At 47.0% G+C, this 26887-nt stretch overlaps 7 protein-coding genes across 7 annotated transcripts; 5 read left to right on the plus strand and 2 right to left on the minus strand.

Annotated features, from left to right (window-relative positions):
• Positions 1 to 1010: 1010 nt before the first annotated feature.
• On the plus strand, positions 1011 to 3406 carry N7498_002450 (putative C6 transcription factor; the record flags this gene model as incomplete). The annotated part of the gene is made up of 3 exons (XM_058449512.1): positions 1011 to 1499; positions 1587 to 2069; positions 2129 to 3406. 3 exons carry the CDS (start codon positions 1011 to 1013, stop codon positions 3404 to 3406), a joined length of 2250 nt encoding a protein of 749 aa, XP_058311856.1.
• Positions 3407 to 4053: 647 nt separating this feature from the next.
• On the plus strand, positions 4054 to 4773 carry N7498_002451 (uncharacterized protein; the record flags this gene model as incomplete). The annotated part of the gene is made up of 1 exon (XM_058449513.1): positions 4054 to 4773. One exon carries the CDS (start codon positions 4054 to 4056, stop codon positions 4771 to 4773), a length of 720 nt encoding a protein of 239 aa, XP_058311857.1.
• A 1010-nt stretch (positions 4774 to 5783) lies between these two features.
• N7498_002452 (uncharacterized protein) lies at positions 5784 to 6911 on the plus strand (the record flags this gene model as incomplete). Its single annotated transcript, XM_058449514.1, has 2 exons — positions 5784 to 6276; positions 6334 to 6911. The coding sequence occupies 2 exons, from the start codon at positions 5784 to 5786 to the stop codon at positions 6909 to 6911; spliced, it is 1071 nt and encodes a 356-aa protein (XP_058311858.1).
• Positions 6912 to 7187: 276 nt separating this feature from the next.
• Positions 7188 to 7394, minus strand: N7498_002453 (uncharacterized protein; the record flags this gene model as incomplete). The annotated part of the gene is made up of 1 exon (XM_058449515.1): positions 7188 to 7394. One exon carries the CDS (start codon positions 7392 to 7394, stop codon positions 7188 to 7190), a length of 207 nt encoding a protein of 68 aa, XP_058311859.1.
• An 8815-nt stretch (positions 7395 to 16209) lies between these two features.
• On the minus strand, positions 16210 to 17326 carry N7498_002454 (glycoside hydrolase family 88 protein; the record flags this gene model as incomplete). The annotated part of the gene is made up of 2 exons (XM_058449516.1): positions 16210 to 17024; positions 17086 to 17326. The coding sequence occupies 2 exons, from the start codon at positions 17324 to 17326 to the stop codon at positions 16210 to 16212; spliced, it is 1056 nt and encodes a 351-aa protein (XP_058311860.1).
• A 3989-nt stretch (positions 17327 to 21315) lies between these two features.
• Positions 21316 to 23373, plus strand: N7498_002455 (glycoside hydrolase family 154 protein; the record flags this gene model as incomplete). The annotated part of the gene is made up of 1 exon (XM_058449517.1): positions 21316 to 23373. One exon carries the CDS (start codon positions 21316 to 21318, stop codon positions 23371 to 23373), a length of 2058 nt encoding a protein of 685 aa, XP_058311861.1.
• A 467-nt stretch (positions 23374 to 23840) lies between these two features.
• On the plus strand, positions 23841 to 25476 carry N7498_002456 (uncharacterized protein; the record flags this gene model as incomplete). The annotated part of the gene is made up of 2 exons (XM_058449518.1): positions 23841 to 24036; positions 24098 to 25476. The coding sequence occupies 2 exons, from the start codon at positions 23841 to 23843 to the stop codon at positions 25474 to 25476; spliced, it is 1575 nt and encodes a 524-aa protein (XP_058311862.1).
• Positions 25477 to 26887: the final 1411 nt, after the last annotated feature.

The following is a 26887-nucleotide window of genomic DNA, read 5'->3' on the forward strand; positions in this document are numbered from 1 at the left end:
TTTCCAATCCACAGATCAGACTATGTACTCTGGGAGTATGCTCCTATTCTATGGATCGTGTTCGTTGCCACTAGATGATGACATCAAGATGTCCGGGTAGAAGGACCCCTCATGGTACAAGGCAATACATTATAGCCCAGGACCAGCTTAGATAAATGAATAGTTCGTGACACTTACCATATTGCAACGAACCTTACCTTGGAATCTGACTCAAGTAAGCCGATTCACTTGAGCACTTCGGAACCATCTCGTTTCATTGCTGTGTTATCTATGTATCCATGTCAATATCGGCGTTCCAACCCCGCAATCTCTGCTTAAATATATGTATCCCGCCTTAGGAACATTCACTGACTCTGCGGACCACGTCTCAGATACCTTTAATCGATCCACCATGAAGCTATCTACCGTGGCTGTTCCCCTAATGACATTTTTGGCCGTGGACATGACATCTGCCTGGAAACTCCAGTCAGGACCTCAAGTCTATACTGGGACTAAACCCCAGGGCTGCACCGCCGTAAACATCCCCCGGGGCGCGCAGATTAGCTGGACGGGAACCCAGGGGGCAACCACCGTCGAATTCTTCACTACTGAGCACACCTGCAGCAGGGTCTATCGCACGATAATGGGGATTGGTGACATCAATGCGTCGGAGAATATATATGGGTTCGTGGTGATGGCGTGAAGGGTATTCAACAAAGACCCCAAAAAGTGTTAGTGTAGCAGTCTAGTCAAACTGAGTACAAAATATAAAAAGCCTCCAATAAAAGTGCGGCGTTGGGGATGTAACCTTTGATTAGACCAACTGACTACGGAAATTCCAGACCTCCGTGGGGCCGCCAAGCCGAAACAACCTCAGAGCTTAAACTCCCACTCTATCCCATCCAAGCTGTTTGTTCTCGGCAAAGTTTAGGAATTTATTCCTGTTTGCCCCTCTTTGTTCAACAAAGAAAACACCCTCTCCACCTGCATAACACCCATCTTGTCCATCTTGCAGCCTTGGATGTGCGAGCATGGAGGATCGGGCAGATCCCGTGGCTCAGCCTGACCCGGCGCCTCAATCTCGATCCTCTGCGCCTCGCGTACGGCTCAGCTGCGAGGCCTGCCGCCAGCGCAAGGTGAAATGCGATAAGCTGAGCCCCTGCACGAGCTGCTTGCGACTCGGGTTTCAATGTGTCCCCGTTGAGCGGGCCCGTCTACCACGCGGCCGTACGAGGCGACAGCCCGAGCGGGCGGCCCACACTGACCGAGAACTCGCCGATCGCGTTGCGAAGCTAGAGGACCTCTTGCGGAAATACGCCCCCGATGGTCAGGTCCCTCCTGTGCCGAGTGGCAGTACGGATGCGGGGCAATCTGACCACAGTTCCCAGTGCAAGATGGAGGAGGATGTTGAGAGCTGGCGGGATCGGAATTCTCAGCCCGCAACCATGACCCTGCCACATCGGCCTCGGCCACAATCTGCCTACATTGCTAGTTCATTTTGGGAAGATATGATGCAGACGGTATGCAATTTACTTCCTCGTATCCTTATTTTACCGTGCAGTATAACCCCTGCGCTTGTATGGACTTCAGCTTACCTTTGTGAATAGACAAATGAGCTGCGTCACGTTCTCGATAGCCGAGAAAATGAAGAGCCAGAAGTCCAGAACCCGGCCGGCTTCGGCGGAACTTCATTTATAAGCTCCGAGAGCTCTGACAGCCCCAAATCACCCAATTCCTATCGGGGAATCAGCATCTCCCCGCAGATACGGAGAAGTCTGTGCGAGATCTACTTGCGCAACGTGGACCCTGTCTTCAAAATCTTGCACCGCCCCTCGTTACGTGCTCACCTAATCGACGATGAGCCGTATCTTGACTACGAGCCAGATCACCAAGCGCCAATAACCCTTTCATATGCTGTTTACTACGTGGCTGTCTGTACTCTCGATGACCCGCAGTGCCAAGTTATGTTCAACATGGACAAGAAGACTGTATCGGCCGATCTCCAGAGGGAAACCGATGCTGCGCTGGTGAAGTCTGATTTTGTGACCACGAATGACTTGACTATCTTGCAGGCTTATGTATTGTCACTAGTAAGTGTCAATGTTAATATTATTCCATCCTGTGTTCCCTCGAAGCTAACCAGCAGCAGCTTGCCGCCCGATCTCAAGACCAAAGTCGACGCGTGTGGACCATGTTGTCTATGGCACTTCGAGTCGGTCAAGCATTATGTCTCCACCTGGGTGATCCGCCATTTCACGTCAGTTCCTTTGACAGCGAAATGCGTCGCCGTCTTTTCCAGGCCATTGGTCTTCTCGACCTGGCAGCCTCCCTGGACCGTGCATCTGAACCGATGATGCAGTCTGCGTGGTTAGACGCGCACCCACCAGCCAACATCAATGACGAGGATATTTACTTTGGCATGGAGACCCCCATTCAAGAGCCTCCCGAAGGAACCTTCACCGACATGACCCAATCGTTGATCCTCGCTGCAGGGCAGTCTGTAGCTAGAATGCTTGCATTCAATGACTTCATCGAACCCGGTAAGAAGACGATGGCTCTCCGGAAGCAGATCCTCAAGGACTTTCAGGACAGGGTAAGCACACTTTTGAGAGGATGCCGACCCGATCTGTTTGCCTTCCAATTGTATACGAAACGAACGGCAGCTACCATCAACGGATTCCTTCAATTGGGATCCCTGCGCCCATTGCAAAGAAACCATAACTTCATCCCTCCCCAAGTCCCCGGGGACGGTCTTCTTCGACTGGCTGCCGATAATCTACAGAAGCTACACGAAGCATACAGTGACCCCGCTACGGCGTCGTGGATGTGGTTTGGGTCTTTATGGGTGCCATGGCACGGACTTGCAGTCGCCCTGGCCGAGATGTGTGTCTGCAAGGACGCGGAAACAATGTCCCGGTACTGGCCAGTCATCGAGCAGGTGTTTCACCGATCCAGCTTGGGTGTTGCGGACTCCCAGCACGGCATGTTGTGGAAACCACTGGAAAAACTCATGAACCAGGCCCGAGCTCACAAACGAGAGATGATCGGCAGCCATTCTCCGGTCAATGCCATGCAGCAGGTCCCTCATATGGTGCCGATGACCTCCGTCGGTCAACCAATGAACGTCCAACTCACACCGGAGCAATTGATGGCGCAACTCTCGGCACAAGATCTGAATGCTCCGCCTGGGTCGGCGAACTATACAATGGGCATAGACTCAACTCTGGCTGCTGGCCAGCCAGTTAACCCGGCCGTTTCATTACCCCAGAACACCATTTCCATCGACATGCTGGACTCGTACCCGAATGTTTGGGATGGAATGGACTTTGGCGCCACCGGCCTGCAGGGTCCAGGTGATAATATCGCATGGCACAACTACGAGAGTTTCATCGGCGATGTATATGACAAGGTGAACTTTATGTTTTAAGATGGTCACTACCTAGAGGCTTTTTGGGCGTACTGTGTGGCAGTCACCTCTTTTGGTATATCTCGGTGAACTTGGAACCATAATGATAATACAAAAACCTCCATTTTTCTACTTTTCTTGCTGCCCTCTTGCTAACTGTGGAATGATATAAAGATTTGATAGGGCCAGGGGGCTTGATAGGCGCTGGCGCTTCGTGGGAATAGGTGGGTTATTCTCCATTCTCCGTCCTTTAATTACTAAAAGCATTCATTTATCTTTGGAGTCTGGGATCTTTATTATCAAAGGCCATACATAAAATAATTACAAAATCAAAAATTAAAAACTTGAATTCCCCGCCCGTTGTAGGCTCCAATGTTGGGGGCCGTCACCTCCGAGACTTTATTATTCCAAAAGTCTCGACCTCCATTATCCGCGATGATAGCCCCACTGTTCAAGGCAGGGCTTCCAGGTTGAAGCCGGTAGCCATCCGCCGAGTCAAGGCTATCCTGGCCAGTGCCGGGATCGGTAAACAGTGGGTCTCCTTGGGCTCCCGCCGTGTTCACGGGGAGAGCCACCGTTTGGAAAAGATTTTCATGCCATTGAATCGAGTTGTTGCTCGGCAAGGTAGAGTTCGCCATACCCACCCAAATGTTGTTCGACATATTTGCATGAGGTGGTACGGAGATCTCAAATGGCTTGTCGGGACAGTAGATAACGTTGTTGTAGAATTCCATCTGGACATTGTCGCCATTGCTGTACATGCGGCAATCGTTCTGGAAGACGTTGTATCGGACGATCTGTGTCGCGCCACCTGGGGTTCCACAGCCATCACAGTTGAGGAATATGCCTCCAGCATTATCGTGGCTGTAGTTGTACTCGACAGTGCAGGTCCCTTCATTTCCCCAATCGCAGTCGAATGCCTCGCTGTCAATATCCGACATGAGGGAGTTATGAACCACATTACGGCGCATCACTGCGTCTTTGCATCCCAGCACCCAGATACCGGCGAAGTTGCCGCCTGTGTATGGGTATTTTCCATAGCCGAGGAATCCAGCGACGTTGGTCTCCAGCAGGGGGGCATCACCGTAGGACACCACGACACCGTCACCGCCAACGTAGGAGATGTCGTTTCCCCAAATGTGAGTTCCGATGCCGCGGTTATCCATCTGCCCGACACGCACCTTGATGCCGCCACCTCCGCAGTCGTCTACTTGATTGTTGTAGATTCGAACGTCGTCATAGCGACTGGTGCCTGCGGTCCCATTCACGAGAATACCCGCAGAAGCGATGTATGCAGCGGACTGGGTGGCCTTGTTCGTCTCGCCGGCCACATCGTACACAGAAATATCATGAATGTAGAGACCGTAATGAACGGTGCCGTCATTTGAAGTCGCAGCAATGCCTCGTCGCCAGCCGATCTCGGAGGCAGGATTGATAATTGCGATATTGGAGATATCCCAATAATCTTGATTGGTCAGACTGACAGCTTCCGCGGCACCAGAACCATTGATTATGGGCAAGGGCCCGTCTCCGTAGCTGGTCAGCACAATCGGATTGTCCTGCGTGCCACTTCCCCGAGGCGACAACGTGCCCGTGCATGTTGTTCCGGCTTTGACGAACAACGATTCGCCGGCTTGGAGAACAGCTTCATTGGCCTTTTGAATTGAGTTGAAAGGCTTTGCTCTGCTACCATTACCTGCCAGGGCTGAGCTGCAGTCGAGATAAACGTCACTTGCGATGGAAGGTTGGATTAAAGCAGCCAACAGTGATACCGCACTGCCATAGCGCAAAGCTCGACGGACAGTCATGATGATAGAAACGGCAGATTTTCGAGATCTGATGTTCCGGGGTCATGAAAAACTGACCGTGAAGTGATCGCGTCCATTAAATATTACTTCAAGTTCCAACCTCGCTGATCATAACTCCAGTTGGAAACAGAATATACTAGGGTCACAATAGCTATCGCGACCCCACTGTGTATCTACCCGGCTAAACATGCGGTAATCAGTCGGGGCGGTCCTTATCCCGGGTTGCAATCAAGTTAGATGGGATCGGTGTTTTAGCGTCGGGGGAAGTCTTCCCCCGCACCGCCACCATCGGCACGTTACATCCACGGCCATGGCCATGGTCATGGGACTGGTTGTGTAGAACGATTAACGAAACACGGTACCTAGTAGGTAAAAAGGTATTTAATGGAACAAATTGAATGGAAGGGTTAGGTCAGGAGATATCACTGCTGTTTGTGGAAACCATCGGATTCTGATACACCATGTTGTTTCGCACGACTTTTCTGTGTTTTGTCGCCGGCATACTAGGATCAAGTTATGGGGCGAGTATACCCGCTCCAAGTATACCCACTCCAAATTATGCTCCTTCAGAATGGGTCCATCCAGGAGTAATGATCAGTCAGTCACAGCTGGACTTCATTCGCGAAAAAGTGTACTGCCAGGAACAACCGTGGGCGGATGCCTACAACGCGTTGCTCAATGGCGAAAACATCGCCTACCCAAAGGAGCCATCTCCACCACCGATTGTCGTGTGTGGCCCGTACTCCATCCCCGACGTAGGATGCGAGGCAGAACGAAACGATTCAATTTCTGCGTACGGTAACGCACTTGCATGGGCAATCAGTGGCGAGTACGGGTACGCACAACAAGCCATCAAAATCATGGATGCGTACTCTTCCACTATTCAAGGCCATAACGACACCAATGCACGCCTTCAATCCGGTTGGGTTGGCTCTGTCTGGGCTAGAGCTGGAGAAATTATCCGGTATACAGGTGCCGGGTGGTCTTCTGATAGCATTAGCCAGTTCGGAGACATGCTGCGGAATGTGTACATGCCCTTGACAGTCAATGGTACTGATCACAATGTGTCAAACTGGGAGCTAGGTGAGAGATGAAAAAAAATATGAAACCGAAAATGCAAGAGCTCACACGGTCTATCAGTCATGACTGAAGCTGCGATTTTCATGGCAGTCTTCCTCGAGGACGCCGACGCCTACAACACCGCCATGGGGTGGCATTTGAAACGAATTCCTGCCACGGTCTACATGACTTCCGATGGGCCATACCCAGTCGCAGCCCGCGGCCAAAGTTCGTCGCCAGATGCCATCGTTGCCTGGTGGTTCAACGAGACCACATTCATAGAAGATGGCCAGGCAGAGGAGACATGTCGTGATCTCACACACACCGGATATTCATTTGCCTCTATGGCGCATGTTGCTGAGACCTCGCGAATTCAGGGCTTCGATCTCTACGAGACGGATGTGGGAACACGACTGAGATACGGACTGGAATTTCACTCCCAATTTGTCAACGGGGAGCCAGTGCCGTCGTGGCTTTGCGGTGGAGAGTTGAAACTCACCCTAGGTCCCATTACTGAAGTTGGCTACAATGCTTTGTCCTTCAGGATGGGTTTTGACATGCCGGAGACTGGATTTCTGACGGAAATTCAACGGCCTGCTCAGGATAATGGTCTATTTGTGGCCTATGAAACGTTGACACATGCCCGGAATGATGCATGATCAGTTTACAGATAGCAGACATACTTTGTGTAACCCAGTTGTTACGAAGAAAGAACTGAACGGAAGACTGAGGTTATGAATCGTAATGAATTCAACTATCTGGCTACGTCCGTAGACGAGAGAAGGGACCCCGGTCACCTAACCCGAGTTAGGGGCTCCGCAACATCAGCCCCCCTGGAAAAAAGCACTGCCCTCAGTGCTGAAAAAAGAAATACAGGATACGTGTAAAGACGAAAGAAAATAGGTAAGGTAGGATAAACGCGGCAAATAGGTAAGTCACTCCGGTTCCAAGTTAGATACGCGGCGTAGCATCGTCTCCAGAGCTTGCTTCAGATTGGCGTCGGGGCATTGCGAGACCTCTGTATCCACCAGGGTCAGTGCATCTTTATAGCTGATGTAGTCAAGAAGATGTTTCCGCTCTAGGTCCGTGGCTCTCGCGATAATCCTGTCGATCTCCGTCTGCGGGCCCGCTTCGATGGCCATCTTCATACGGTGACGTTCATCGCGACTAAATTGTCTAGCGGCGACCTCGAGTGCGAGGGGGCTATGCTTAACCGAGGCCTATAGGCGCGATAGTATACTAATAGCCGAAAGGGTTGGTCTAGCTACGGAGCCTCTAGGTAGGTAGAGGGTCTAGGCGATTATGTTACTAATATATAAAAGCTCGGGGGTTATAGGGATAGTAGCGACGATAGAGGCGATAGCGTCTACGGCCTTGCCTTCTTCTGGGAGGAAGTCCTTATTCTCGAACGCGGGGATAACGGAGACCTTGCTTGTAATCTTGGAGAGCTTGATACAATAATAGGGCTTCTAGCTATACGGAAGCTGGATGGTTTCCTAGTCTAGGGGAATAAGATACTACGGACCCTTATATATTATATAAGTTGATGAGAAACCGTCTACGGAGATACCACGACTTATATAGTCCTCGAATAAAATAAGGTCTGTCTCTATCGCGTAAGGCCCAACGATATTATAAAAGCTAGTTAAGCGAAGTTACTGTTTAAGGGCGACGTGCTCACGGTCTAGGATGACCTAGCATTAGGTATCCGGATTAAAGCGAAAGTTTAAGCCTATCTAATATATTTTAGCTATTTAAATGAGGGTTTCCGGAATACCTATTAGTATCTTGAATGCGATAGAATAACTTTTAAGTTATAGCGTCTATCTAGCTATATTAACCACTTCCGGTGGAGCGAGAACGAGGCCGAAGCTCTACTTATATAGGATTAGTAGCGCGGCTATAGTTCGTAGCACCGCCTTATCTATTATCTATCCTATAGTAGGCCACTAGGATCTAGAGAGGATATACGATCCTTTCTAGACTAGGAACTAGAAAAGTCTATATGCCTCGACCACTATCGGTGGGTCTATAGGGACCCTAGTATATCGAACTTCCCTATAGGTATCGAAATTAGCGGGGTATATAGAGGCGCGGATCTTATAGTTTATAAAAAGAGACGCTTAGAAAACGACCTAATTAGATACCCTAACTTTGAGCGGGGAGACTTATACGTATCCCTATATATCTATATCCGTCCACTGGGTGGAGTCTATTACGTCCTAGTGACGGAGCTTATACTTTATAAAGGTTTTAAGATTAGTATAGCCCCTTTTAGTGGATAGAGAGGGGCCGTTACTATTATTAGGTACCTAGGGGACGATTTCTATATTATTAGTGAGTGTCTTTATCTCGCTAGCGTAAATCTTAGATTAGTAGCGGAGCTTACGTATAATCCGTAATATATGATCTTTAGGGTAAGTTCTAGAAGCCCTAATAGTAGAGGGCGTTATAGTTAGTAGGGTAATAACGGTTAACGAAGGTAGAGGGTCTATAGGGGCGGTGGTAGAGGACGTAGGAGGTTATAGCGATAAGTTTAGAGATATAAATAGCCTAGCTATTTAAGTAGAGGATAACGATAAGTAGTCCTATATCTAGGCATTAAGCGTCGTTCTTAATGCCTAATTAGCTATAATAACGGAAGGGATATAGGATAATAAGAGTAAGGAAGGAAGGGAGATAAAAAGGGGAAAAGTGAGAGAAGTGAGAGAAATAGGAATAAGTGGGATATAGGATAATAAATACTAATAGAGAGGTTGTCTAGGAGGCGAAGAAGTAAAGAGAAGCGAGGTTAGCTATAGAGATAAGGGGAAGTAAGGATAGCTATAAGGAGATAAAGTGATAATATAGACGAAGTGATAATATAGATAAAGTGATAATATAGCGGATATTAGGTAATAATAGGGGAAGGTCCTACATAGCCTTAGCTACACTGTACTTCGAATTGCGAGATAAGTTTCTCCGCGCCTACTACGTTGCGCTTATAGACCTATTTATTATGTTCTAGGCCTACGTTCTTCTAGCGTATAAGGTAAAAGGTGACTAGTTTACGATTTCGTCTATATAAGCGAATCTTCTTATCTAGGATCGCCTTAATGTTAAAGCGATCCTACTTCGTAGGGAACTAGCTATCTATAGTGGGTATAGGGTCTCTAGATTCGGAGTCGCGTATATCTACTAGAGTAGGCTCTAGGTGCTCGACGGAAACGACGTCATAGACGTATTTAAGCGAGGGAGGTAGGTCAAGGTAGTATATAAGTTAGCTAACTCGCTCTAGGATATAGAAGCGACCTACGTATTACTAACCTAATTTTCGCGATACTAGGTTATTCGTGGGAATGTTGTAACCTTTCTAGAGTCTTAGGTAGATATAGTCTCTAACGAAAAAATATATAGGTTTATAACGCTAATTATAGCGTTTCTTTATACGTATAGCCACAAACTTAAGATACTTAGCTATATCCTAATAGGCGTTATATTCCGCGGTAGAGAACGCTTTATAGAGTAACTCCTAAGATATATATAGGTTAAAACTATATATAAGCTTATATAGTATATCGCCTATAGATACGTTGACCGAGGTGTTAAGAGATACTTATAACGTTAGTAAGGCCTACTTCTAGGATATTATAGGGTATAGTATTAGGTGGTAACGGAGCTAGATTTTAGCTATCTAGTTAGTCCGCTTTAATTAACCGTCCATCTACGCGTAGTAAGCGATAGAATAGAGTAGCTAGACGTAGAGCGCTATAAATATACCTTTCTAGAGGCCTTTAATAAATTAGGGGTTATAGTCTAAGATCTAAGCGACTAGAATGCCCTAGTCGCTAAGCTAAAGGACGTTGAGGACTATAGTGGCCTATTATTCGCTAGTCTAGGTCGTTTTTTTAGTGGCCGATCCGATTCGCTTCGAGAATTTATATATAAAGAAGGCGATAGTGTCATATCTATTAGTGAGCTTAGGAAGGCCTATAATAAAGTCGATTATAAGCGTGTGGAAGGGGATTAGCGACGTAAGGATCAGCTATAGGGATTTATATAGTTTATAACGTTATAGGTTATTCTAGAGATACTCTAGGTAGGTTATAATATATTTCTTTAAGCGCTTCTATCCTTTATAGATTATAAGGCCTCGTATCTTAGTCTAGGAGCGGTCGATACCTTAGTGGCCTTATTTATTATAAGCTATATAGAGAATATCGTCTATTATTGTTGATGGAACGTAGATCTATTCTTCTCCGTTATTCTAGATAGAATATAAGATACTATCTTACGCGACGTATAGGAGCGTTAGGCGAATAGGGTCTATACCTCCGTCTATTCGAGCTAGCTCTAAAATAATTATAGACTAGTGAGAGTCCTCCTTATACCTATTAAGGAGTCTCTACTAGAAATCGTTACTTATCTAAACGATAGATATTATTAAGGCGTATATATTATTATCCTTTAGAGCTAGGTCTATAATTAAAAATAGAGCGTCTAGGTCCTTATCTAGTTATAGTATAGTTAGGGCTCTTAATAGTAGCTAAGATAACGCATTTATAATATGATTTAATGCTCTAGAACGATGATATACCTAGAGATAGAACTATTAGAGGAACTAGGAGCTATAGACTAATTATAGGTTAAGTCTCTCTAGAGATAAAGTCGATAGGGACGTAGAGAGGTAGATTATAGCGAGGTGATTAGTGTAGATAATTAGTATTAAATCTATTAGTGCCGCTTCGATATAATAATATAGCTTACGAATAACCTAAATAATATAGGAGAACTCTAGCTCTATAGCGAAGTAGCGCTATTCGATTAAGGTTAAGAGTCTACTTAGGAATATAATTGGCTCTATAGCTATTACTAAAGGCGAGTAGGTTAGTGGATAATACTAGTAGTCCTTCTTTATATAATAGACTATCGCTCCGTAGCTAGTTTGCTACAATATATTAATATCGAAGTATAGGTAGCGTACTTAATCTTAGTACGTTAGCTATTATAGGTTCTAGAATACTATTTAAATATTCTTAAATACCCTAAGCTTAGTAGGTGATAGATCCTAGAATTAGGTGTAGAGACTCTATTATTTATATAAGTTACCTACGATTAGACTCCCTCTAAGCAAATCTATTTTGCGTATCTATAGAGGTTTAATTTCCTTAGTGTAATACTTAATATACTAACGAAGCGCTCTAGTTATACCTAGGTAAGTTTCTAGCTATCGTAGAGTGCGAGGAAATTCTAGATTAGCGATTACCTTAAGCTTCTCTTCTAGAGTCGATATATTAAGGGTGTTAACGTGTTGGCTAAGAAGGGAGATAGTTAGAAATCCGATATACGCCTTTAACGATTATAGCGTAATAGAGTACTCCTCTAAATAGGCGAGTAGGGTATAGAGATATATAATATACTTATCTAATGTCTTCGAAGCCATAACGATATTATTGATATAGGCTCTACACTATTTAATAAATTTCTTTAGGATTAGATCTATTTACCTCTAGACGTAGGCGACGCTATTATAAAAGCCTATAATAGCGACGTAAAATATCTCTTAACCCTAGTGGGAGATAACTACTATACGTGGTTAATGATCTAGCTAGATACGCTATTAGTAGAAGAATTTACTTACGTCTAGTATTAAGATAAACTTCTTTCCTTAAACTATATTAGTGATATTATCGATTATAGGGATTAGGTATAGGTCTAGTTCTATAATCTTATTTAGGCCGCGAATGTCGATGACTAGACGACTAACTATCTCTTTAGAGGCTTTATTAGGTTAGTAGACGACGAATACTAGATACGCGCTTAGCGTATGCCTCGTGGCCTAGGATATCTTTCCTTTATTATATAGTTTATTAAAGGTTTTATCGACGAGCTCGCGTTATTTTAGCCTAAGGGGGTATATTTTATTACGCGGTAACTTAGATTCCTAACTATTAATTAATAGGATCGTTATCTATCGATCCTTAGGAATATCGACTATTCTAGGGCGCTCTCCCTAGATATTATATTATATAATCACTACGGAGAGAATATCGACTATCTCTAGAGATCCGTAAACTATAATACTATTAGGTAGTATAGTTTCTATCTACGTAAAGGCGAGGGTATTAGTGATATCGACGTTTTTATTAGTTAGCTAACTTCTAGCGAGCTCCGCTATCTCTAGAGTGGCGGTATAAGCTATAGGAATATCCACCTCGAAGAGAGTACTAATATAGTAACGCTAGGGCAAGGTTTATAGGCGTAAGGTGTCGTTGATAGCTTCGATATATATAAAGTTTACGTTAGTTAAATAAGAGTATATTAATAGAGTAGAGTATTACCCTTAGAAAATATAGTCGCGATCCTCCGGAAGTATAGCTCTTATTCTAATTAGTATTTTAGCTATAGAATATAGGGGAATAACGACTTTAACGTCCGTATAGACTAGACACTCCTCCTAATAGTGCGGCTTAGAATAAATTATAATAGGGAAGGTTAGCCCTATATAAGATGCGATACGCGCTATACCTTGGCCTAGGTCTAGTCGAAATCCTTCCTACGCGAGGACGTCTATATTAATAAGAAGTTTCGTATTTAGTCCGTTAATAAGATACGCCTTAGCGGTGACCTTTGCGGCGTTATTATAGCTACGGAAGAAGATATCGAGGTTAATATAGGAGCTTAAAATATAATATAAGCCTATTCCTAAAATAGGAACTAGCTTTGTCGACTATAGCGAAAGTCTAAATATAAGCGCTAGATTAGAGTCGATAATCGTTATAATATATCTAGAGTCGAGATAAGCAACGAGTAAGTTAGTCTATATTTATAGTCCGACGACCGCTAATACGTAGCGCTATAGCTTATAAGCCTCGCCTAAAGGGCCTAAATAAGAACGGTTAGATTCGACGATAGGCAGAATCTAGGGGGGTCTATCTCTAGAGATCGCTAGGGATATAAAGTACGCTAAAGTGGCGTTATCTAGTGCCGTGGCACTTAGCTTATAGTTAAGTAGGTGCTAATAGAGCTTATTATTCGACGTAAAGTGCGTAAAGTAATAAAGATATAGAACTCTATTAGTCTTGAGTGTGGCGTAATAGTAGCTAGGGTTATCTTTAGGATTGCCGCCTCTATCCGCGAATTAAGCCTTAGAAGAGTCTGCCTCCTTAGGGTAGAAGGCTTCTTGGGCACTGTAGAAGGCTTCTTAGGCATCGTAGAAGGCTTAAGGGTTAGTGGAGAGCTAGTTAGCGTAAGAGCTATATATAGGGTTAAGGAAAACGTAAGCTTAATAAGCTTCTAGAGCTTGGATCTATAGTAGGCTTGTGCTAGGTGTCGTAGAGGGTGTCTTTAGATAGATATTAGTTTAGTAGGCTATTGCCTATTGTCTAGGCCTATTCTATTACTATCTAGGCTAAAAAGCTACCGAATTCTGGCTAGGAGCGTCTAAGTTAAATAGCTAGTTCGCTAATAGACGCTAACCCTACTAATTCTAATACTAACCTCCTTAACGTAGCTAAGTTAGTTATAGGGCGTTCTATAGAGCTAGTGGGGGAGCTTAGAGGAATTATGGTCGCTAGAACTATGACTGCTAAAACTATAACTACTAAAATAACTACTACTAGAATAGCTACTAGTATTAGGGATACTGTGGCTATAATAGAGGAAGCTAGGCTTAGTATCTATAAGGTGGAGGATAGCCTTAGTTTTGGAAACGGTTAGGAAAGGAATTGTTTCCTCTACCTATTAGTGTCTAAGTCTAATTCCACTATTACCTAAAGGGCTAGGTACAATTAGCTCGCTAGTTAGCTTAGGATTAGGGTTATAACTAGCGATTATTGGTTCTCTATTAAGTGATCGCGGTCTATTACTAGTATCTAGTCTCGAGGTCCTTAATAAAGGCTAATATAGAGGTAGTCGTCGAGGGTTCCGGAATATCGCGTTGTAGCGTAGGATCTAGTCTAAACTATATTGTGCGAAGTTATATAGTTATAGCGAGAGACGCGCCTTCGGCAAGCTCTATAGCCTATAAGTTTTGGAATAGATTTTACGCCTAGTCAACCACTAAGCGACCTATATAGATATTATCCTAGGAATAGTTAGTAGTTATGATTTTTTCCTACGCTATAGAAGCGTAGGTCTTGAAACGACGCTCGAGGCGCTAGAACTATTCGTTCTTAAGTGGTAGTATATTTAGCTCCGCCTATTCTAAATTAGAGAGTTTATTACACTACTATTTAAACGCTTTATCGCGTAAGTATCTAGAAATACTAGCGTATATCACTTCTTCGGTTTTAAGAGGTAGTAAAGCATAGAGAATATTTAGGAAGGAATAAACGTTAAGGTGGTATATAGTACCTTTAATGGTTTTGATGTGCTCGTTAGAGTTTAGGTTTAGTATAAAGTAACTAACTTCTTCTATCTTCTAGTTAATATAGAAGGAGGATATAGCTCTATTAGTACCTAGCTCGCCTAGGATGCCTAGAGGTCTAGGAGGGCCTAGGGGCCTTAGGGGTATATAAAGGTTCTAGATTACGTTAGCGACTATATTAGTAATTATTTATACGAATTCGCTATAGGTCTACGGAAGGCCGTCGTTGCTATTACTAGCTATAGCTCCCTCTAGAGTCTCTTATTAGTCCGAGAGGTTTCCTACTAAATATGATTGTAGCAATTTAAGAGAGGATAGTAGAGGCTCGGATAGGCTATCCCTATATTCCTAAAAGCTTAGTGGAAGTTCTATAACGCCCTAACGTGAACCCTAGATAGAGCTAGTGTTAGAGAATAGCCTAAGATTAAATAGATTCGCGTCTAGAGTGGATAGGCGAGGTTAAGGAGCTTTGGCGAGGTTCTATAGCGCGTCGTCGACCTAGGAAGCGGTTAGTTAGACGACTATAGTTAGAATAACGTCTAGAAAGGCTCTACGGAAGGTCGAATTAAAATTATAGATAGCTAATCGTAATTGACGATCCTTAAGGGCCTAATCTAGAGGGAATAGAAACTAGAAGGGAAGGGTGGGATAATCGAAATTCGCGAGAACGTATTAGATTCGTTGACGTACTTCTAACGCGTCTATAATCTCTAGACGTTAAGGGTTCGACTCTTCGGACCTATAGAGGTGTAACTAATATACTTAGAGGATAGCGGAATCAATGACTCTTCGTGACGGTATTAATGGGTGAGTGAAATGTTCTAGGAAGGGGAAAAATGGAAACGTAGACGTTATCTAACGTCTTCCCGTTTAAGTAGGAGCGGTGGTGGATACCGCTGCGCACCTTCCTTGCCGTATCGGAGGTTATATTGATCTCCGGAAACCGTTAAAGAAACGAATTGGTAGTCTAGCCGAGAGCGGAGAAACTGATGAAGGTGATGGAGGTGAAGTTGACGAGCTATAGCTCCGGAAACGATTCCGGGATCGGCTCTAATTGCAATGCAGTGGGGCTGCGGGCACTGCGGAAGCGACGCACGGTCTCGCCTACGCGTCGAGTGCTCGACGGAGGCGAGGTAAATCAAATCAAGAAGGCAAAAAAAACAACACCAAGAGGACTCACTGGCCATAATAGGACATACTACTAGTTGTTACGAAGAAAGAACTGAACGGAAGACTGAGGTCATGAATCGTAATGAATTCAACTATCTGGCTACGTCCGTAGACGAGAGAAGGGACCCCGGTCACCTGACCCGAGTCAGGGGCTCCGCAACACCAGTGCTCCCATAGAAGTATGTCTGGCGACATCAGTATATCTTAATTTCTTTTCAGAGGCTCTCCCTTTTTTCTCCGTAATGCGAAACTAAATGCGAATCTCTGGGAAAGGGAGTGACAAGATCACCCATTGATACCTGTCGATGAGCGCCCGATATTCTGCGTCGATAATATCTTTGCCCAAGCAGATGTTTGAAACCTATAAAACAAGAAGGGCATGATTATTAATGGCTATTTTAACCAATACATAGCAAGTAACTCTATCGAATTACAATCGCTCAAACTAGGCCCAAGCTAAGCAACCGATTTCCAAGTTCCAAAAAGTAATAGTCCGCATACACCAAGCCATGATCCCAATCCCGATCAGCGTGATTCTCGTTGAAATTAGCAGTGGATCTTTCCAAGATCGCGTCAAAGCGACGCTCAGTAACCCCTCCACATGCCTCGGCACGTATCTTGGAGCTTTCCTCGTCGAGAATCAACCTCATTTCTCCGCGGTTGTACGCAAGTGCAACGGTATCCTTGGCGATGGCCATAGCGTAATCCAAGTACCGCTTAGCAGAGTCATGATCGCCAATTCCCAGGAGCTGTCCGTACAGAACGACCATTCCATTTGCAGCAACCATTCCGGCAGAGACGTCTCTCAAGGGAGCTGACGCCCCATTGATAGTGGTGTAGGTGATGGGGGCATCGAAGTCCCATAGCGGAACGTAACGACCACGGCCGTCCTCTTCGACAATCTTGGGGGCAGACTCCAAGCGATATATGAAATAGTTGGCTAAGCCTTTCGCGGCATCCAGGAATTCGGGCTGCTTAGTCCAGGAAAATGTCTGGGCGTAGCCTAGAATCGCCCACGCTTGGCCTCGCGCCCAGGTCGAGCTGTCGGAATAACCCTGTGCAGTGAGCTTTCTCTTGACGTTTCCCGTTTGTGGAGAGAAATTGACCCCGTGGTAGGTAGAGTAACATGTCTCATTGTTCACCATCTTTTCTTTGCGAAGATGGCTGGTCAGGAGGGTAGTGGCGTGAGTGCTGGCGATTGAAAGAAGGCGGGCATTCCGTGTATAGCTGCCGGCATAGAAAAGGAGGTCAAGATCTAAAGTATCCAATAAGCACAAATTCTTCACGAAATGAGGGTTTCCTTTCGAATTACTTACTGCAGAGACTGTCAATGATCACCAAGAAATCATCGTCCATGCTCGTGATGTGGTGGTGCGCGTTTGAAAACCCGTCCCAGCTGCGGATGGCCTGGACTCGCTCGTCGTACCTGCTGGCAAGACTATCGGCCGCGGTAATGAGAGCATCCAAGCTCTTTTTATTGCCAAACAGTTCCCAATCTCTCCGCAGGGCAGGTTGGACAATGAAACCGAGATCGTGGGTGTCCTTACGGGCAGACATTGGGTACAATGGTGCGGCCCATTTGTGACACAGATTGCTGAGGTGTGAAATGAGGCTTTCCTGGAAAGTACTTGATCCCTCCGAGATATTCGAGATGTTGGAGATGCTTGTTCCCGGATACTTTCTCAGTCTTTCCAGGACACAGTAGAGACTGCCCGGGAAAAAGCCGCATGTCCAGAACTCTGCATCCCTACTTTTGTATTTCCCTTCATTTGGACCGGTTTGAGGTACTGTTTCGGGAAAACGTGTCGGAGGGTCCTGAAATATTGAGTGATTAGATAGGGAGAAAGAGCGGGAGTTTGTATGGCCTACATTATCTTCCAGGCACGCTTCAGCGGTGCCGATAAGCTTCGCGATGGTATTCTCGCTGAACAGTGGAGTCAGGTCTTCTCTGATGCGAGAGTTGGTATTGGATGTAACGGATGGCAAAGTTTCCGTGGTGACTTTCACGGCCAATTTCCCGTCATCGGGGCACGAGCTGACCGTTTGGAGGGCCATGATACCGATTGGTGGAGAAATGCAAGAATCGCCCGTGGACTTTGCAGCTGAATGAAACAAGGGAGACTTGAATCAATGCAGCAGGATAAATGGTCTTTCTTTAAAATCCCGACATATTTGCTTTCCGATTGTTTCGTGACCGACACCAAAGGTCTCGGGTGGATCCATCGCCCGATGCCCGAGCAGCGGGTAGCGGGTCTAGAGCAGGGAACATTCTGAATCTCACCTAGCCTCATTAACACTCAGCTATCAATGTATAAGGTAGGATCCAAAATAGTATTCAAATGAAGCTTATATGACTAGAGACTTTGTCTCGCTTATCAACGCATGAAAGAGTCTTGAAAGCTAATAATTCGATCCATATCCACATACTGCGGATCCAACAAGAAATTCGACAACGGTGCGAACCCGTCTACATTATCCCCATGTGGCGGGGCTGCATTTGTTGAAGGAAACAGCTCGTTGAAAGTCAAATCTGGTCTTTGCTGTAGATCCGGGGCCTGTGGCGCTAGCGCGTGGCGGGGTTGAATTACCCCAGACTGTGCGGTCGCGTGCTCCTCATGCATTACTCTTCCGCTATGCATAGATCCCGATGAAGGAGTGTGAAACCTGCAAGTTCCCCAAGTTAGCTGGTAGTATAACAGATGAATGGGAAACGTACGTGTGGCTGAAAGGACTTTGGTGATCAGATCCAGTCCTCAATCCGTTCGTATCAAGGTAGTGGGATTGCCTCGCTCCCACTGGGATGATACTATGACGCTGTTGTGCCCTACGCTCCGCTAGCCATTGGCTTTCACCTGGACTAGTGGCTGGTGGCTGAGCGCCTAGTGCACGGTTTACCTCCGTAACATAATCCGAAGCCGTTATATTAAAGGATGGAGAATCCATTGCTCCTTGGAGGGTTTGGAGTTGGCTGGAAAGACCTTGGGCAAAGTCCATTGCTTCGGAATTTAGTTTCAGGCTCGGATTCATTGAAACCCAGCGGGAAGACATTTGCTGGAGACTGGATAGCAGAACATGGTAGGCGTCTGGAATTTCGGTGCGGTGAGTGTGCGAGTGTACTAGCAATCCATGCGTTAGTAAAATATCCTCTGATGATTTGATGTATGCCAGAGAAAGTCTCACTTAGCATAACGCGAGCACTCAGGTAGGTGCAAAAAGAGAATTGATGGTTGACCAAGCCAACGAACGGTGTATACTGTAGGTATTTCTGGACGATGTTTGCCGTCTCCGATGCTGCCAGTTGGCAAGTCTCAGCACTCGCCGTGCTTGCAAGCTTGACTTTCTCCAGAATAATCGTACGTGGGTACGCAATACTCTGATGCAGCAAAATCATGGATGTATTATGAGTGATGTGAGCTAAAGTCAGATTAGGATCCATATGCACAAAGGCTGGTTCCTTGGAGATATTCGAGTCCTTCCAACGTCGAGGAAGAAACATCTTCCAACTAAGCGCTGTTAGCTCTTTGAGGATCCAAGAAATTTGGTATCTGACTTACTGAATGAGTTGGAGATCCAACTCCTTGAAACGCGTTAACCAAGCGCTGAATTCCTGTCTGCTTTGGAAATTGACAGGTCGTTGGAGGAAGAACTTCACAACGCGGTTAAGAGACTCTGTAGCTTCAACGCAATAGGCAAAAGATCCAATAGTCGACACATCCACTGATCGACTTTCGGGCGCGCGGCCATCGGGAGAGACACGCTCGGATGTCGGTGCCATAGCTGTGGTTTGCTTCTCCTTATCTGCAAGAGAGGTGAAGTGACTGGGGAGGAAAGATACGGATTTGCCTATCCTTCCCAGTGATGCGTCCCATATATTGAAGAAAGGGGTAGTAACTGGCTCTTCTTTGACCCAGTACAGACCGTCGCTGGGAAGTCGGACTTGAACATCTTCGCTGGACAGGTTCATGTTCCAACTTTGGTAGGATATGTTAGTCTCAGCCCTCAGCATTTCAAAGAATCCCACGTACCCTGTGACGGTTGAACAAAACCTGTCAAGCAGAAACACATTCCAGAACACTCGCCGTCGTTCCTCTGTTTCCGTCCACACTCGGGCAGGTGGTAAGGAGAATAATGGATTGAGCGACACTTCCCCCCTCTCGGTCTCTTCTGCCTCGGTATGAAGGCGTAGGTAGACAACCGCCCGAGTAAGTGTCCCGATAATGGGCCACGCTTTGTTCGCCTCTCCGTCGCCGATATGCACGAAGGCCATTATTACGAGTGCTTGGAGATTCTCTACAGATAGCCCATCCATTCCCGAGAGAACTACAAACTCTCGTGATCTTTGCAAAGCATCCGGGTCTCGTTCAAGCCACTCCACTGCCAATCGTTCGTTTGCGACATAACGCAGGGCACATACCATCATGGCATGAAGAACGACAATCAGCTTTGGCCTCTCATTTGGGTCCCGTAGACGGGATCGAAAGAGCATCTCGTGGATGATCGGGATGAATGGATGGACTACGGAGAAGTAAGCATCAAGAACCGCATTGACCAGATCATCTGGAGGGTTCTGGGCAGGTGGAATGCTCCTCTCTCGGCGGCCCTGGTTTGGACGCCGTCTTTTGTTAGACGGTTGATTGTTTGATTCCACCGTGACCGAGTCTCCTGGGGGTAAATCATCATCACTCTCCATTGTCCGACTGACGGAGAGCCGCCGAGGCCGGTTCAGGGACGGGCGATTCTGTACCCATTCCTCCATTAAGGAGGATACCAAACCTCGGATGGCACCTGCATCATGACCCACACTGGCTGGATTCGGAATATTGGTATTATTCTGCTGAAGAGCTCTCACGGCCTCAAGTTCAGCTTCGAGTAGCTCTGTATTATTCTGTTGGCCAACTGTGTAGGTGTTGAATACTATTTGTCCAGATAACCACGCACCTACTCGTTGGGTCAATGTTTGGATAATGCCAATCTTCACGCCTGGTTTGTTCCGTGTATAGTCATAGTGGCATTCAACTCCTACAACCTGGTTAGCCTCGGTCTCCTTTCGAGCCAGTGAGTGGAGACTTGCCTAGACGGCTGCAACGGCTGCAAGAGGGAAGCTCTCTGGAGCAGCGCAGCTTTCGGCTTCGGCACGTCTGGCATGCAGGAGTCTCTGCTTCAGCCCCCTGTTGCTCCGAGGGGTCTCGGGCATCGGAGGATTCCATAATGAACATAATCCCTGTCGGACAACGGAGAAAAGCAATTGTTAATTTAAGGGGACCGAGCCCGAGGGGGAGTGGGGGTCGCGATCACACCCAAATCTGGGGAAGTGGAGTCGGCGAAACAAGCGATGCTACTCTGCCATCGGACGAAGAGGTACCCCGACATCCTGGCCCCTGACTATCCATGATACGTGGGTATAGATCGTATCCACGGTAGCGTGTGCCGCTAGCACTTTCCACTATCGGCACTATGGCGCCATCGTCTTCACTTTTCTTTGTTATTACGACCTCGAACCAAATTTGATTTCACACGCGTCAGCCAGATATTCCAAACCTGAAAATATGCCACCACTTCGCGGTTTTTCGGATAACAGGTTTCGCGACCGAAAAGATGCACTCACAGCGACGAATGCTCTCATCCATGCACTCGAACCTTACTTCTCACCCGGAAATGCACGCGTCCAACTACCAGTTTACTCCGGAGCCCACTTTGATGAAATAGCCGCGCAGTTGGAAGGATTCGCTCGACCGATTTGGGCCGTAGCGGCAGCGGTGGCGAAATCCTCAAACATTCTTGATTCGGGGATCTTTTCCTACGCTGAGCGGCTAGTTGAAGGGCTTGTAAATGGAGTAAATCCAAATCATCCCGAATATTGGGGTGCGATAGGGGACTGGGACCAACGGATGGTGGAAGCCGAGCCAATATCTTTTGCGCTGCTGATAGCACCGAAGACGTTCTATGACCCATTGTCGGATCAAAGTCGCTCACATTTAACTCAATGGCTATCTGGACTCAACGGCAAGGTAATGCCGATAAATAATTGGCGCTGGTTCCGGGTATTTTCCAATCTCGCTCTTAGCCGAGTATGCGGAGTGCCTTATGAAGACGTCAAAGCCTATATCGAAGCCGATTTCACCGTCCTTGAGCAATTTGAACTGGGCGATGGCTGGTCGGCGGATGGAATCTGGAGAAAAGATGATGTTTCCGGTCATGAGTCTTACAGTCGACAGGCAGATTATTACTCCGGAAGCTTCGCCCTTCAGTTCAGTCAATTGCTTTACTGTATCGTCGCGGAAGATTCCGATCCGGAGCGTGTCTCTCGATACAGACAGCAGGCGAGGGAGTTTGCAAGTCAATTCTGGCGCTTTATCGATGAGGATGGTGCTGCCATTCCCTTCGGGCGCTCGTTGACTTATCGATTCGCCATGGGTGCATTCTATGCAACGTTTGCCCTGGCCAAATGCTACGATCCTTCGAACCGCTACACAACTGCAGGATTTACCAAGGGGATGCTTCTGCGACATCTCCGGTGGTGGGCGTCACATTCGGCGGATATGTTTGCGGCGGACGGTACCTTGACCATTGGATATCTGTACCCGAATATGTTCATGTGCGAAGATTACAACTCGCCTCAGTCTCCATATTGGGCCATGAAGTCGTTCGTGGTTCTGGCATTAGAGGCAGATGATGAATTTTGGACTGCAGCCGAAATACCACATCCTCTTTCCACCTCGAGCGAGGATTCGGCGGTTTCTGGGGTTGAGCTGGTGCCTGCGCCGTCTCAAATCCTCTGCAATCATCCTCGAGGTCAACATCATTTCATGCTCTCTGGAGGTCAGTTTTGTGCGTGGCCTCTTAAAGCCACGCAAGCCAAGTACAGCAAGTTTGCGTACTCTTCAGCTTTCGGATTCAGTGTCCCGACGGGAGAATTATTGACGCAGCTTGCTCCGGACAACACCCTTTTCGTTAGCCGAGATGACGGAGAAACTTGGGCTACGCGATGGGAGACGATTGGCAATCCTCGGGTCAAATCTCTTTCATTCCACGGCACGGAGGTACAGTGCCTTCAAAGCACTTGGAAGCCTTGGAAAGCAGGTGGTATCGAAATCATGACTACGCTTATTCCACCGTGTAATGAATGGCCAGACTGGCATATTCGAGTTCATCGCATCCGGTGCACCAAGCGTGATTCCGGTCATTCACGACTCAGTCTTGTCGAGGGTGGGTTTGCAATTCAGGCAAAACAACCTCGCCGAATGTGTACTCTCAACGGGGACTGGGCCAATACGTCTGAACACGGTGGAACACTTGAAACTAGTCTCAGCTCCATCTCACTTGGTGTCGCTGGCGTTAGTGGTGCGAGGAATCTTCTCGATCCAGAGGGAACGGTCGAGGGCAAGATTCTGAAGTCGGATCCAAACACGAACTTGATTGAGCCGAGAGCACTTATCCCGATTATCAAACATACGATCGAGTTTGCGCCTGGGGAGGAGAAGACTATTGCTACTGGGGTGTTCGCCATTGCTGGTCGAAACAAAGTCCTCACTCGAGAGGAGATGTGCCGAAGATGGTCTCGGCATCCTCATTTGACGGCGGAAATGTTGAATGGATTACAGTAGACGATAATAAGCCGTAAACTCAAGAACCCATGATAAAGTCCTCTCGGTCATAATCAGTGTCCCGTAAATTTTGTTACCTCGGGTTTCGATGGATGATGCGTATTGCGGGCTTTCCATACAAGTCACGCTATGAAGAATTAATTAAAATCAAGGTCCAAACGTAAGAGTTGAACCAAGAAAACCACTGAAAGTCAATTGCCAGAATCAAGTTCCTCGTCGGCGGATTCCTTCGCCCGAGCGACGGAGGATTCCCCGCCCGACACGCTAGCGTTAGGGTTGATTAAATTGAGAAACACGACTATCGGTTGACCGCGTGATAGGAGAACGCTACAATGCAATGGCGTTTCCCCAGATTCTCCGCCATTTCAAATGGAATAAATAGTCAAGCCCCGGAACTTCGATGGAATTGTTGATCGACCTCACGACCATTGACCATCTTTTCTAGAAGATCACCCCTCGGCATCACAATGGGGTTGCATTCTTCTGATCAGCTACAGGACGCAAAGATGCCATTGGAGAAGACCTCAAGTCATGATGAGGGTCTGCCGTCCCGGCAAGCCTTGATTGAGGCTCTTCAAGCCCAGAAACCCGATCCATGGTCGCCCAATCTGAGAAAGCTGTATGGCTTCTGTGTCATTGCTTTCCTTTGCTCGACGATGAATGGTGAGTTTTTTGATGACCCAGACCCAGTCACTCTTGCTGTAGTTGGCTAAGATAGTTCCAGGATACGACGGGTCTATTTTCGGATCCCTACCTGCTCTGGATTCCTTCCGTGATCAGTTCGGAGTCGAGAAAAATGGAGCCAAGATCGGTTACATTTCAGCCATGTACACAGTTGGTGCCATCTGCTCCTTGCCTTTCAGCGGACCCTGCTGTGATATCAAAGGCCGCAGATTGGGTACATTCATCGGCTGCGTGATCGTTGTCGCCTCTACTTTTGTTTCTGCGCTCTCGCACGGTGTACCGCAGTTCGTTGCCGGCCGTTTCTTCCTCGGGTTCGGAGTCAACATCATTCGATCAACCAGCTCCATCTGGTGTGCAGAGGTCTGCCCGCCTGCATACCGTGGAATCATCATGGCATTCTACAACTGCACGTACGCTGTCGGAGCGCTCATCGCTGCAGGCGTCACGAGAGGCTCGGTCGGATACGGAGGCAACAAGGCGTGGCAGATTCCTCTGTGGTGCCAAATGATCTGTCCCGGAATTGTCCTTCTGACCGTGCTTTTCTTCCCCGAGTCGCCACGCTGGCTATTCTCGCATGGCCAGGAAGAAAAGGCCTTGGAATTCCTGGCTAAGTATCACGGCGAAGGAAACCCGGACCACCCACTCGTCCAGCTCCAGATGCAAGAATATCGGGAATTCATCTCACTCTCGGGCTCAGACAAGCGCTGGTGGGATTTCAGCGACTTCTACAAAACCAAAGCAGGAAGATGGCGATTCCTCAACGCTTTAATCACCGGAATCTGGGGCCAATGTTCAGGCAACGCCGTTGTCACGTATTACCTTCCAGCCATGCTGCTCACAACCGGTATCACCGGCTCCGATCAGGTGCTGAATGTCAACCTCGGCTACACCGTTGTCTCTACCGTCGCCTCTTACCTAGGTGCTAGCCAGATTCAGAGAATGGGCCGTCGACCGACTATCATCTGGACCGCAGTTGCCTGTTCGATCTGTTTCGCATGTATCACTATCGGGACTGGCCTTTACGCCCATACACATGAGACATCGGCTGCCTCGGCAGGCATCGCGTTCATCTTCATTTTCGGCTTCTGCTACAATTTCGGAATGACTCCCCTGCAAGCGCTGTATCCGGTCGAGGCTCTTTCTTATGAAACACGAGGCAAGGGTGTTGGTTTGACCTTCTCCATTGCGCACGGATTCACCCTTCTTAATCAGTTTTGTTTCCCGGTGGCTCTCAAGAGAATCGGCTGGTATACCTATATCGTGTTCATTGTTTGGGATCTGTTTGAGGCGAGCGTGAGTTACTTCGTCTCCGTCGAGACTAAGAACCATACGCTGGAAGAGCTCTCCGAGATCTTCGAGAGTCCAAACCCCGTCAAGGCTTCTTTGCAGAAGCCATTATCTGCAGACTCTGAACGTTGAACTGGTGGGTATCGATTATTGAGTATGTACAGGTATATATTCAAAAGCGATCAATGTACATGAATATCGCCGAGCATTCGGTTTTAAATAATGGTGGCTTGCGTGTCAATTGTAAAATTCGTTGAGTCGTCAGAGTTGTTCTTGTGGCGGCTGCCAGCGGAATCTCAGGATATCTTCATGTCCCGTATCGGTTTCGAGCATAGACTAGTTTACCAATTGGCACACTTGAAGGATAAAAGTTCTGGGGCCCTAGGTTCCATCCCTGCTCCGTATCCTGGCCATTGACTTCCATTTCAGTGTCCGGAACCCCATGAGTCTCGGGATTCATCGGTATATCTGTATCGAAGGCAGAACCTCTGATATCGGTGTCTTGGTAGAGTCGTTGATAAGTACACGGTCGTCCGCGGTGGATGCATTCAGAGCAGGGAATTTCCCTGTTACATGCTTTTCTGATGCTTGCACAGCTATCGCATGCTTGCTTGTGTTTTCCTCCGCGATTGCTCTCGGGTATTTCTTGCCCTTGTTCTTGACGGACTTTGCATGATTTCCAGTGCCTTCGTAATACATCCCTAAGATCTGTGTTAGAGGTATCGTGCAGCTACAATGTGCACGGTTCAGGTCACTCACCCTCGGCTGAATAGAGCGCCACAGAAGGGGCAGATATGGCTCCTCTCTGTATTATCTGGAGAAACTCAGCCCAGTTCATTACATAGTAAAGGATCCAGAATTATGCATACGGATTAATGAATGACGTCTCAAGTGATCCAGCCGGGCAAAGGCGGACGCGCACTGGTCGCACTTCCACCGGCGTTCATCCGGCGGTGAAAGCTCCATCGAGACGTGGGCTAAGCTGCTAGGCCGTTTCCAGCAAAGGCAGGCGAGTGGGAAGCGGCGATAGTCCAAGATTATCAATCCGCGGACGTGATTCGCTTGAGAGGAAATGGCGGGTCGAATTAGAATTGCGCTGACGCGAGAGACAAGTTCTAGAAAGCGTGCGGGTGAATCCCGCCAGTGGTGTTCGGCGTCGGCGTCGGTGGCCCTCCGCTCCACGTGAGACGCAGTCTTTCGGAGATGATGATGATCACGTACGGATGCGGTATCCAGCCCGTAGTTGAAGGTGGCGTGGATGCCGTATTTGATGAAGATGAAGCGAAGAAGGAGAGTTGAGAGTCACCGATCGACCCGGATCCGCCGCTGACCCGTCGCGATTCCTCCACATTCACTGGGAGTCGCCTTAACTCGGCTCTTGAACAACCAAGGACGGAGATGTGCTGAAGTTCACGAGGCTTGTACATGGCATTATAATATGGATCGAAAAGGTTAAACCACAATATATAAAGAGGGCAAGAGCCACTCTCCGTCACCTCAAATTCGGAACTGTCCAAGTTCAGGCTTATCCACGTCAAAGCCT

This window comes from Penicillium cinerascens, assembly GCF_028974065.1.
Source record: "Penicillium cinerascens strain IBT 15544 chromosome Unknown contig_1_segment0_segment0, whole genome shotgun sequence".
NCBI classification, from domain to species: domain Eukaryota; kingdom Fungi; phylum Ascomycota; class Eurotiomycetes; order Eurotiales; family Aspergillaceae; genus Penicillium; species Penicillium cinerascens.